Genomic DNA, 13,581 nt, shown 5'->3' on the forward strand with positions numbered 1-13,581 from the left:
GTAAGGAAGGTGATGGGCATTAAATGTAAGGGCAATAGTCAAATGGAAAACAGCATTGCCAGCAACTCTGAAAGCTCAACACATCTATTCCTCGGTGAGAACAAAAAGGGAGAAATCATTTCTTCATGAATGCAATGCCTGAGTGCATTCTCTGATGTTGCATTGAGCAGCAAATTGGTAGAAATAGTGTGGTCATATGGAAGAAATGACAAGAAAGCTCACATTCTAGATCATGACTATTGTCCAGTCCTACCGAAGGGTCTCAGCCCAAAACGTCGACTGTACTTTTTTCCATAGATGCTGTCTGGCCTGCTGAGTTTCTCCAGCATTTTGTGTGTGTTGCTTGATTATTGCCATCTGACTGTACATACAGTATATACAACTAAATGAAACAGCATTCCCCCCAGACCACAATGCACCTGCAAAACATATCACACACAAAACATAAAACAAAATATTACCAAATAAGTTAATAAATATGATTCAAAATGCATGTCGTGGGCAGCACAAATGAACTGCTCACTATCGTAGGGACGGGGCCTCGGCAGTGGCAGGGTGGTCATTGGTCTCAGAGCCTGAGGGAAGAGACTGTTACTTGGGCTGTTCGTCCTAGTCCTAATGCTTCTGTACCTCCACAGGTCAAAGAGATTTTAGGATGGGTGGTAAGGACCCTGAACAATGCCTTGGGCCCTTTTTATACAACGCCCCCGATAAATGTCACAAATAGGGTGGGGAGAGAGGCCCTGGTGATGCTTTCGGCAGTTTTTACTGTAAGGTCTTGTGATCTGATGCTTTGCAGCTTCTCTGCCACGCAATGGTGCAGCCAGACAGAGCACTTTCAATGGGGATCCTGTAGAAAGTTATTAGACTGGGGGCTGGGAGACTTGCATGCCTCAGTCTCCTCAGAAAGTGTCGAAGCTGCTGTGCCTTCTTGACTGATGAGGAGGTGTTGTGGGTCCGGGTTAGATCATCCGCCAAATGCACACCAAGAAACATTGTGCTGTGCGTTCTCTCCATGGCAGAGCCATTGATGTGCAAATGGAGAGTGGTCAACCTGCACCTTCCTGAAGTCCGCAATCATCTCCTTTGTCTTGTCTGCGTTGAGACTCAGGTTGTTGTTCTCACACTTCATTGACAAGCCTCTAGAGCTCTTCTCTGTGTGCCAACTCATCAGTGTTGCTGAAGAAGCCCATCACTGTTGTGTCATCAGCGAACTTGATGTGGTTATTTTGGATTTGGCAGTGCAGTTGTGAGTCAGCAGGATGAGCAGCAGTGCGCTGAGCACACAACTCTAGGGGAAACCAATGCTCAGCGTGATGGAGCTTGAGATTTTGCTGCCAACTCAGGCTGGCTGGGGTTCTTTCCATCAAGAATTCCAAGATCCAAAGAGGGGTGTTGAGTCCCAATGAGGACAGTTTACCCACCAGCTTTTGAGGGATGATCATGTTAAATGCCAAGCTAAAGTCAGTGAACAACATCCTAGCATATGAGGCATTATTTTCTGAGTGAGACAGGACAGAGTGGACTGATTTGAGTGGTAGACAAAATGGAAAGAGTCTAATGTAGTTGGAAGGTGGGATTTTATATGATCCATTATCAGCTACTTTGTGATTGTTGAAAGCTGACATGACCTTCAGCTCTGTGGAGAGAGCATTTCAGATGCAAGACCATAACTGAATGCATACCCATAGAATGTCACATGATGATTTCCTGGGAAACCTGAGCCTAAAAACGGATTGTTCAGCAGAGATGTCCAAGTAGGATGTAGTGCATATGAAGGCTGTGGGTGTAGACTCTTCCAAAATGGGCATTTTCCAAACACAACAGCAGAGTACAGGTACAACAAGAGCCGTGCACACACCAGGATAACTATGGAAAGTCTTTCAAGGGGAAATTGCACTGCAAGCATCAATCTAGGAGGAACATACCTACTACATTAGAAATTTCATCTCTGTGGAGACATAATACACGGACTTGCAAAAGTGAAAAGAGTAGCCATTTCATGAAGACAAACAAATCTTGGGGAAAGAAGTCAAACTAAATGGGAAGCAGAAGAAAGATGGCTGGAGCGTAGTTTCCCTGTTCATCATCCAAAGCCCAGCACAGCAGAGGAGGGAAGAATTTAAAGGAAATCCTGACAGAGAGACAGCAATCTTACTAAACTCCCATTCACGATCCATGTGTAAACCAAGTGACTCCCTATACATTCCAATCAACACCATCAGCATGACATATCAATAAATAGCTGGAGAGACCTGAATATGTATAACAATCTCCCACACCCTGCTTTAGTATGTCCACCTACATTGATTATAGCATATGAATGAACAAATCAATGTTGTAATTTCTTAAATAGCTTGTTACAGCATTTCTATGATTGAGATCTCACCTAAGTAATACAGCCCTTCGGATGCCATACATTTTTCTGTGAACATTCAATTCTGAAGATGAAAACGATGATTGGAAGGCCACATGAAAACATGCAATTCCTTTTAACACTGCTTCATATTGAGGAAGTTATGATCTCTACCTCCATGCCTAGCTTTTTTTATGGTAACTTTGGTGAATCTCCTGTCTCCTTTAGCATACAGAATCTCCTTCACACAAATGTAGTAGGCAGTTTAAATAGTTTTGGCAGGGACTAGATGGGCCAAAGGACCTGTTTCTGTGCTGTACTTCTCTAAGACTCCATGACTCTAAATCCTGTTGATCAGGACCAACATCCCTTTCATTTATTGTGGGAATGATGGCTGCCATGGGAATGTGTATTTTAGAGTTGAAACCCCTCTCTCATTCCATTCTGACAGAATGTTGAGCTTTGCATGGGCGTGGATAAAGCCCCAATGTGAAAAATTCAGGTCCTGTTTTTGTAAATACTTCTGGGCATAAAACACTCTAAAACTATTTCAATTTTGTTTTTGACTAGTTTTGCAATTTTGTTTTAACCAGGGATTTGATTTGCCAATGGGATTAAATGCAGCTATATATTCACACAATAAAACTAGTACAATCCAATTCACATGCATAAATGCACAATGAATATTCAAGTGAAATTTTCTCCATTGATTTATTGGCATGGCCAATTAGTATTAAAATGTAAACCACAAAGTTCAATGTTTTCTAAGTAATGTGTCTTAAACATCCATCATTCAGTTAGGAGTTGAATTTACTTTTGTAAGTTTCTTGCACATTCAACATAAGAATTACTTTTCTGCAATTATGAAATATTGACCATTGGGTGTGGTAATTTTGATTGGAATATATATACTTAGTGCACCATTTCCAAACTAAGGCAACAGGAATTCATCATTGGCCTGTAATACATTAAATGTTGTAATTATGTCATGCTGACTTAAGATATCTTTCATTTTCTGCTTTTTGTATTGCAGTATTGTTTCATTAGAAGAAACATAAATCTTTTTCTCTGTCAGACAGTTGTTTTAACAACGATGTCATTGTTGCACAACTGTAAAGCTTTCCCTTTCCTATACCAAATATCCTTATTTTCTTTCGACAATGAATTGCCAATTTAAGCAGAAGATTTGCTCTGTGCTCTGGGTATAATGAAATGGTAAGTGTATTTCTGATTTTATTGCGCCTGGTGCAGAGAGCAAATCTTTGCCCAATATAGCAATTTGTGCCAAATTACAGTGTTTTTTTTTAGTGCTGTGAGTATGTGCCTTTTTGAAATTGTTTTGAGACTGCCCAAATTCATTTCACAGGATTATATGGAAGAGGAGTAGTTATGTTACTGGATTAGTCATCCAGAAATCTGGACTAATAATCCGAGGCTATATTCAAAATCCAGCCACGGTAGTAGTTAACGATCTTAAAATAGTTATCTTTAAGAGTGACCGTGCGACTATTTGATTGTTGTCAAGATAAACCATATGCTTTACTGATGTTGGAGATTTTCCTAAACGTGATTCTAGTTCCACACCAATGCGATTGACTTCAACCATGGACAGAAGAGGCCATTTAATTCAGAGTTAGACCATAACTAACAACTTTTCAGAAAAGTCCACATCCATAAGGTCATAGTCTTACTGGATAGAAACAGGCTATTCAGCCCATTATACTCATTCTTACCATAAAGTACTTACTATACTAACTCCATCTACCAGCACTTAGTCCATAGATTTCTTTGTCTTGGTGACTCAAGTGTCCATTACTACTGACAGAATATTGCCTACTTCATCCACTCCAGCATTAAATGGATTAAAAATGAATCTTACAGCTCATAGAGGGGAAGAAAAAGCTGAAATCAAGTTCGTCAAGTTGGAAGCAAATTACAGCAAAACAATAAGTATTGGGTAACGTTCTTAACTACTGTAGCAACTATTACCTGGCTTGCAGCATTTTGCAGAGAAAAAAATAAAATCTCAAGAAGGAATCATCACAGAATAAGTTCTTAGTTGAAATAGTGGATCAGGAAACTCAAAGGGTCAGATATTTAAAGGAAGAGAAAATGTTGAGAAAATCAGATTTCTTATTACAGCCTGAAAATTTTTCTCCTTTGCACAGATGTTGCCTAACCTAGTACATGTTGCCAAAATGAATTATATTGAGATTGATTAAAAAAAAGAAGAATGGGTTAATTCTAAAAGCTTTTGTGCTCTTATCTGAATAGTTAAGGATGATGTCAAAAATCTCCAGGATGAAAATGATGAAGATTTAATGAATCTCAAAATTCTAATGGAGGAAAACAAAATTGACAGCCGACTGGGTGAAGCATTCTATCGTGAAAATAAGAGAAAGGTGGAAGCAGATGAAATTCTCTACACTTGGTCAGATCCACAGGTGAATATCGATTATTTTAAAGATGTTTTGTTAAGTTATATTGCAGCCCGATTTCTTTGAAAATTTTGTGATTCACAATGAATATTTATTTCTAAGTTTGCTGATGATATGAAACAAAGGATCATGAGGATGTAAAGAGACTTCAAGGGGATATGGACAAGTTAAATGAATGATAAAGAACAGAGCAGGTGGGAAATAACATAGAAAAAAATAGGAGTTCATCCAATCTGGGGCACAAAACTGAAATGCACAGTACTTTTTAAATAGTGAAGGACTGAGGGATGCTAATGTTCAAAGGGACCTAATTATCCTTGTACACAAATCACTGAAAGTGGATGTGGAGATGCATCAAGTAATCAAGGAGCCAAATGGTACATTGACATTTATTAAAAGAGGTTTTAAGTACAGAGGTAAAAATTCATTATTGCTGTTGAACAGGGCCTTAATGAGACTGCACTTTAAATCTTGTATACAATACTCATCTTTTTACATCAAAAGGGTGTACGTATCTTGTATAAACTGCAACCAAGATTCACTAGATTATTTCATGGTATGGCAGGTTTGCTGTAAACAGAGCAATTGAGTAGATTAAATCTGCATTCTCCAGACATCAGAATAAGGAGAGGTGATCTCTTTGAAACTTTCAAGATTCGAGACTTATCAGGGTAATAGAGAAGTTCTTCTTCCCTCAGAAAAATCTAGAATGTGGGTTTGCATTCATAAGCCATTTAGAACTGAAGTGGGGAGAAAGTTCTTCACACAGGGATCCTCAGGACTGGAGAGCTGTGGAGGTTCAGTCATTGAGTTCATTCAAGCAGAGATGCCAGATTTCTAGGTACGCAGGGATGTGGGTAGTGCAGGATAATGGCACACAGCCGTGTTCTTAATGAACAGTAGAACAGCCATAAAGGATCAGATAGCCTACTTCACTAATTCCTACACTCACAACACGCTGGAGGAACTCAGCAGGTCAGGCAGCATCGGTGGAAAAGATCGGTCGACATTTCGGGCCGGAACCCTTCATCAGGACTGTAGGGGGAAGGGGCAGAGGCCTATAAAGAAGGTGGGGGGAGGGTGGGAAGGAGAAGACTGGTAGGTTCCAGGAGAAAAACCAGTAAGGGGAAAGATAAAGGGGTGGGGGAAGGGAGGCAGGGAGGTGATAGGCAGGAAAGGTGAAGGAAGAATAGGGGAAAACACAATGGGTAGTAGAAGGAGGCAGAACCTAGAGGGAGGTGGTAGGCAGCTGGGGGAGGGGGCAGAGTGACATAGGGATAGGGGAAGGGAGGGGGAGGGAATTACTGGAAATTGGAGAATTCTATGTTCATACCAAGGGGCTGGAGACTACCTAGACGGTATATGAGGTGTTGCTCCTCCAACCTGAGTTTAGCCTCATCATGGCAGTAGAGGTTCTTTACGATTCACTAATTCCTATCTATTTGTGCAGCCAATAACTTTGATTAATGATGTGATTCCTATGATGCTTTAGAAATTTTCACTACAACAAAGGTTTTGATTTAATTTGTTTTCTTGCATAATAAGGTTTCACACATTAAAATGAAAGGTGAGGAATACATTTTACATCTCAGTTCATGAGATAGCACTCCACGTACATCAGCTTCCAAAGCCAGCAGCCCTGCCCGATAAATATTGACTAGATGATGTGATAGATAAGATACAATGTAAAATAAAAGGGCATAACAAAAAACAGAATTTCAACAAGAATACAAGTTAGGGGAGTGTGATTGTGAAGAAAATTGTGAGGGATGGAGGAAATATGGTATGGAGTTCAAACTGAAGGTTAGAAACTACATTAAAGATATAAACAAAAATGATAACCATAGGATTAACAAAGCAGTGTCAGTACGGATGTTAAATTGGCTATGAAAAGCAATAAGTGATGGTGGAACAGATTTTCAGTATGGAGGGAAATCTATAATGATAAACCGTAGGGCTAACATTATGATCACTGCTCCTTGCGGTATACATTATTGATCTTAATAGAGGTATGTATTGGGATGATACAAATGGTGGAAGTACAATAAGGATCATAGCTCAAAGGAATGGTGCTCAAGGGAAATAGGGTGCTTCTTCTGATAAACTGGGGAAGGTATACTCTGCCCATAGTGAAGCAGCACACAAGTGGTTATGAAGTCATCTTGGCTCAAATCTCTGCAGACATAAATATCACAATGAAATATTTTTGTGTTTACCTAGCTGACTTCTTATAGACTCTACTTCGATAAACCTTGCCCCATAAGGAGAAAGATGGTCTCCTCCAACATGGCGAGGGAATAAACTCACAAGGCCCCAATGTTCCTGCAGCGTGTCAGTCACCTCCCTCTAGTTCCTCAATGGTCTTAGTCTGAATTAAAGGAATGGAGGCCATTGTGTAAAGGAAGTGTTTAACTATTCAACCTTTTGAAGCCTGACCTCTGTATGGGTGGTAAACTTGGTAGAATACTAAGGTTGTGAGGGAGGATGCAGGAGAGGGTGGAGTAGGTGGGGGTGGGGGAAGGATTGATAACAGCTTGTGTCATGAACAGTCTATGTGAGTGTGAATGAACTGTAACTGACCATATGACTGTGCATGTCTGGGTAAGTATGCATAGGACCATGGCCTGTATCTCACCCTGACGTCCCTTGTAAGATCACAAAGTTTTGCTACATGCTGCAGAGACTCTCACTCTTGAACGCAGCACACGCGGCCGTTCCGAATGGTATCGTATGTGTTAACTAGGAGGCCGTGCACAATCCTGATTTGATGGAGACTGACGTGAGAAGCACGGAGGAACATCTGGAGAAACTTCCGAAATGCCCGCTTTGCTGCCGCTGCTACTGTGCGATCGAGAATCTCCCGAGGGGAAGGCCCCAAATCCTCGGCTTTGCCTATTGCCTGTTGCCGGGGCCGGGGTCGAAGCGTTCGGCAGAGATGGTGCTCGGTGTCGGAGGCTCAGAGTTTTCGGATGGACTCGGAGTCGGACTGTGGTCGGATGCTTCCAGGATGCTGCATCAACAAGTTTGCGGCGCTGGAGGTTCACTGTCTGCTTGAGATGATGGGACTTTCAAGAGACTTTGAGACTTTTACAGTGCCCATGGTCTGTTCTTTATCAAATTACGGTATTGCTTTGCACTGTTGTAACTATATGTTATAATTATGTGGTTTTTGTCAGTTTTTCAGTCGGTTTGTCATATGTTTCTGTGATATCATTCTGGAGAAACATTATATCATTTCTTAATGCATGCATTATTAAATGACAATAAAAGAGGACTGCATGTCCTCGTAATCTAATCTAATCTAATCTTGCAGAAGAACGCCCAAGCACTTCCTGCCATGCACTGTTTTACAGATGCTCTAATCAGTCACAGCATCTGTTGCTGTTGTCTGGCACCTATAGGAAATGTGTCCTTAAGAGCTGAAGCCCTTTCTTGATTGCAATGCTGTCGACATTAACTGAATCCATTGAGAACTGCATTATCACTTTATGGTACCCAATTCTGGGTGTAAATCTATCCTAATTCCATTTTAAACTAGACTTCGGTGAGTTTTCAGATATTCTATTCAGAAAGCCTGATTAGATATATGAGGGGTGATTGATAAGTTCGTAGCCTAAGGTAGAAGGAGTCAATTTTAGAAAACCTAGCACATTTATTTTTCAACATAGACCCCCTCCTACATTTACACACTTAGTCAAGCAACCATGGAGCATACAGATCTTGGGCCTCCTGAAAGTGTCCACAGCAGGGGTAATTGATAAGTTTGTGGCCTAAGGTAGAAGGAGATGAGTTAACAACAGGAATTCTGCAGATGCTGGAAATTCAAGCAACACACACAAAAGTTGCTGGTGAACGCAGCAGGCCAGGCAGCATCTCTAGGAAGAGGTGCAGTCGACGTTTCAGGCCGAGACCCTTCGTCAGGACTGCTGAGTTATACGGCTCTTGTTACATGCACATGGAGTGAGAGTAGGAATGCGATGAGGTGGAGGATAAATGTGTGGCTGAGGGATTGGAGCAGGGGGCAGGCATTCAAGTTTTTGGATCATTGGGACCTCTTTTGGCGCAGGCGTGACCTGTACAAAAAGGATGGGTTACACTTGAATCCTAGGGGGACCAATATCCTGGCAGGGAGATTAGCGAGGGCTACTGAGGTGACTTTAAACTAGAATGGTTGGGGGGTGGGAATCAAATTAAAGAGGCTAGGCGTGAGGAGGTTAGTTCACAACAGGGAGGTGGGAACCAGTGCAGAGAGACAGAGGGGTGTAAATTGAGGGTAGAAGCAGAAAGTACTAAGGAGAAAAGTAAAAGTGGCAGGCCGACAAATCCAGGGAAAACATTAAAAAGGGCCACTTTTCAACATAATTGTATAAGGGCTAAGAGAGTTGTAAAAGAGCGCCTGAAGGCTTTGCGTGTCAATGCAAGGAGCATTCGTAATAAGGTGAATGAATTGAAAGTGCAGATTGTTATTAATGATTATGATATAGTTGGGATCACAGAGACATGGCTCCAGGGTGACCAAGGATGGGAGCTCAACGTTCAGGGATATTCAATATTCAGGAGGGATAGACATGAAGGAAGGGGAGGTGGGGTGGCGTTGCTGGTTAAAGAAGAGATTAACGCAATAGAAAGGAAGGACATAAGCCGGGAAGATGTGGAATCGATATGGGTAGAGCTGCGTAACACTAAGGGGCAGAAGACGCTGGTGGGAGTTGTGTACAGGCCACCTAACAGTAGTAGTGAGGTCGGAGATGGTATTAAACAGGAAGTTAGAAATGTGTGCGATAAAGGAACAGCAGTTATAATGGGTGACTTCAATCTACATGTAGATTGGGTGAACCAAATTGGTAAAGGTGCTGAGGAAGAGGATTTCTTGGAATGTATGCGGGATGGTTTTTTGAACCAACATGTCGAGGAACCAACTAGAGAGCAGGCTATTCTGGACTGGGTTTTGAGCAATGAGGAAGGGTTAATTAGCAATCTTGTCGTGAGAGGCCCCTTGGGTAAGAGTGACCATAATATGGTGGAATTCTTCATTAAGATGGAGAGTGACATAGTTAATTCAGAAACAAAGGTTCTGAACTTAAAGAGGGGTATCTTTGAAGGTATGAGACGCGAATTAGCTAAGATAGACTGGCAAATGACACTTAAAGGATTGACAGTGGATAGGCAATGGCAAGCATTTAAAGGTTGCATGGATGAACTACAACAATTGTTCATCTCAGTTTGGCAAAAGAATAAATCAAGGAAGGTAGTGCACCCGTGGCTGACAAGAGAAATTAGGGATAGTATCAATTCCAAAGAAGAAGCATACAAATTAGCCAGAGAAAGTGGCTCACCTGAGGACTGGGAGAAATTCAGAGTTCAGCAGAGGAGGACAAAGGGCTTAATTAGGAAGGGGAAAAAAGATTATGAGAGAAAACTGGTGGGGAACACAAAAACTGACTGTAAAGCTTTTATAGATATGTAAAAAGGAAAAGACTGGTAAAGACAAATGTAGGTCCCCTACAGACAGAAACAGGTGAATTGATTATGGGGAGTAAGGACATGGCAGACCAATTGAATAATTACTTTGGTTCTGTCTTCACTAAGGAGGACATAAATAATCTTCCAGAAATAGTAGGGGACAGAGGGTCCAGTGAGATGGAGGAACTGAGCGAAATACATGTTAGTAGGGAAGTGGTGTTAGGTAAATTGAAGGGATTGAAGGCAGATAAATCCCCAGGGCCAGATGGTCTGCATCCTAGAGTGCTTAAGGAAGTAGCCCAAGAAATAGTGGATGCATTAGTGATAATTTTTCAAAACTCGTTAGATTCTGGACTAGTTCCTGAGGATTGGAGGGTGGCTAATGTAACCCCACTTTTTAAAAAAGGAGGGAGAGAGAAATCGGGGAATTATAGACCGGTTAGCCTAACGTCGGTGGTGGGGAAACTGCTGGAGTCAGTAATCAAAGATGTGATAACAGCACATTTGGAAAGCGGTGAAATCATCGGACAAAGTCAGCATGGATTTGTGAAAGGAAAATCATGTTTGACGAATCTCATAGAATTTTTTGAGGATGTAACTAGTAGAGTGGATAGGGGAGAACCAGTGGATGTGGTATATTTGGATTTTCAAAAGGCTTTTGACAAGGTCCCACACAGGAGATTAGTGTGCAAACTTAAAGCACACGGTATTGGGGATAAGGTATTGATGTGGATGGAGAATTGGTTAGCAGACAGGAAGCAAAGAGTGGGAATAAACGGGACCTTTTCAGAATGGCAGGCGGTGACTAGTGGGGTACTGCAAGGCTCAGTGCTGGGACCCCAGTTGTTTGCAATATATATTAATGACTTGGATGAGGGAATTAAATGCAGCATCTCCAAGTCTGCGGATGACACGAAGCTGGGTGGCAGTGTTAGCTGTGAGGAGGATGCTAAGAGGATGCAGAGTGACTTGGATAGGTTGGGTGAGTGGGCAAATTCATGGCAGATGCAATTTAATGTGGATAAATGTGAAGTTATCCACTTTGGTGGCAAAAATAGGAAAACAGATTATTATCTGAATAGTGGCCGATTAGGAAAAGGGGAGGTGCAACGAGACCTGGGTGTCATTATACACCAGTCATTGAAAGTGGGCATGCAGGTACAGCAGGCGGTGAAAAAGGCGAATGGTATGCTGGCATTTATAGCGAGAGGTTTCGAGTACAGGAGCAGGGAGGTACTACTGCAGTTGTACAAGGCCTTGGTGAGACCACACCTGGAGTATTGTGTGCAGTTTTGGTCCCCTAATCTGAGGAAAGACATCCTTGCCATAGAGGGAGTACAAAGAAGGTTCACCAGATTGATTCCTGGGATGGCAGGACTTTCATATGAAGAAAGACTGGATGAACTGGGCTTGTACTCGTTGGAATTTAGAAGATTGAGGGGGGATCTGATTGAAACGTATAAAATCCTAAAGGGATTGGACAGGCTAGATGCAGGATGATTGTTCTTGATGTTGGGGAAGTCCAGAACAAGGGGTCACAGTTTGAGGATAAAGGGGAAGCCTTTTAGGACCAAGATTAGGAAAAACTTCTTCACACAGAGAGTGGTGAATCTGTGGAATTCTCTGCCACAGGAAACAGTTGAGGCCAGTTCATTGGCTATATTTAAGAGGGAGTTAGATATGGCCCTTGTGGCTACGGGGATCAGGGGGTATGGAGGGAAGGCTGGGGCGGGGTTCTGAGTTGGATGATCAGCCATGATCATAATAAATGGTGGTGCAGGCTCGAAGGGCCGAATGGCCTACTCCTGCACCTATTTTCTATGTTTCTATGTTTCTATGTAACTCTTTGAGTGATTATGCAGAAAGTTTGAAGTTGATAACTCATCAGGGGTGATTGAGAAATTTGTGGTCTATGGTAGAAGGAGATGAGTTATTAACTTCAAACTTTCTGCATAATCACTGAGAGCGTTGTGCATGTAACGAGAGCTGTGTAACTCATCTCCCTCTACCTTAGGCCACAAACATATCAATCACCCCTGCTGTGGACACTTTCCGAAGGTCCAAGATCCATATGCTGCATGACCGCTGGACTAAGTGTGTAAGTGTAGGAGGGGCCTATGTTGAAAAATAAATGTGCTAGGTTTTCTCAAATTGACGCCTTCTACCTTGGGCCACGAACTTATCAATCACCCCTCGTAAATGGTCAGCACTTCAGAATCAGATGCAATCCAATTTCTAGGACTACTCTAGGGCCTCCTCAGTTGTTTGCTTTATTAATTCAACCTTAGTCCTTTCCTATTCTGTAGACCTTATGTACTCCAGCTCTGCACTTGTATCTCTCAATTTAAAAAATGATCGGAGTGACTTAAGTTAATGCAAATTTAAAGAATAGCTTTCTACAAATGTGACATGGACAGTGTAGTTCAATCCATTTCCACTTCACATTAAACGTTGCACTATAAGAAGACAAATTGTTTATTTTTATTGTGTCTTTCTTTTCTCCAACAGTTAATTCATGATGCAAAAGTGTCAAAGAGTCCAAGCTCTCATCTGGGAGAAAATCTGCTGCTCTATTGGTACCAATCTAATAGCAGTGTGAATATTCATGAAAAGAGATCACGGTTAGCTGATAAATATGATGGACAGGTGAGTTTCTATAATTTTGCTCCTCTTTCTTTTCCTGTATCATAATAATGGAATTTCAGGAAGTCAATGATCTGACAAATTTTTTGGTTTATTTATTGAGATACAATGCAGAATAAGCTCTTCCTGGCCTTTGAGCCACACTGCTCAACAACTCCTCATTTAACCGGATCACCCTTACTCTGCAGAACTGTGTTATCATACCAAATTGCTTGCACTCTCTCTCATTGGGTGTTAGATATGATTGTATACTTACTAATGTTGGATGGAGATGCTATGATCCAGAAGTTCATCCGAAGTCAAGAATAATGTTTATAGCGATTTTATTAGGTGTTCCTAACAAAAAAAAACAGCAACCTGCTCACTCTACTGTAATGAAGGGAGGGAACAAAGAATGAATAAAGAAAGAAAAAGTACAAAGAAGCTTGGTGATCTTGTAGTAAAAGTTAACTTGGACTACATAGATAAAAGACATTCCATTGCTAGGAAGTAACCTGTAAAATAGTCAGGTTCAGTGGCTTGAGACAGGCTATAGGAGAACTTCTGGAAAAATACAGAATGAACTTAACTACTATTACTGAAAATTCACTAAACAGTTACTGTATTGACAAACAGGTGATTGTATAAAAATATAGCAAGTATAAACTACAGGGCAAATGTCAGTTTTAGACTCAAATCTAA

General features: G+C 41.4%; 1 protein-coding gene and 1 long non-coding RNA gene across 3 annotated transcripts in view; one reads left to right on the forward strand and one right to left on the reverse strand.

Annotated features, from left to right (window-relative positions):
- Positions 1-13,581, forward strand: part of LOC134349540 (PC3-like endoprotease variant B) — a 797,797-nt gene that overhangs the window by 767,671 nt on the left and 16,545 nt on the right. For both annotated transcript variants that reach the window (XM_063054023.1, XM_063054024.1), the window contains exons 18-19: positions 4,631-4,800; positions 12,766-12,903. In XM_063054023.1, coding sequence (XP_062910093.1) covers positions 4,631-4,800; positions 12,766-12,903 — 308 coding nt within the window. The remainder of the gene's footprint in view (positions 1-4,630; positions 4,801-12,765; positions 12,904-13,581) is intronic.
- LOC134349544 (uncharacterized) overlaps positions 1-13,581 on the reverse strand; it is an 89,679-nt gene that overhangs the window by 21,769 nt on the left and 54,329 nt on the right. The gene's annotated exons all lie outside the window — the stretch shown is intronic.

The sequence above is a fragment of the Mobula hypostoma genome, chromosome 7 (assembly GCF_963921235.1).
Source record: "Mobula hypostoma chromosome 7, sMobHyp1.1, whole genome shotgun sequence".
Lineage (NCBI taxonomy): Eukaryota > Metazoa > Chordata > Chondrichthyes > Myliobatiformes > Myliobatidae > Mobula > Mobula hypostoma.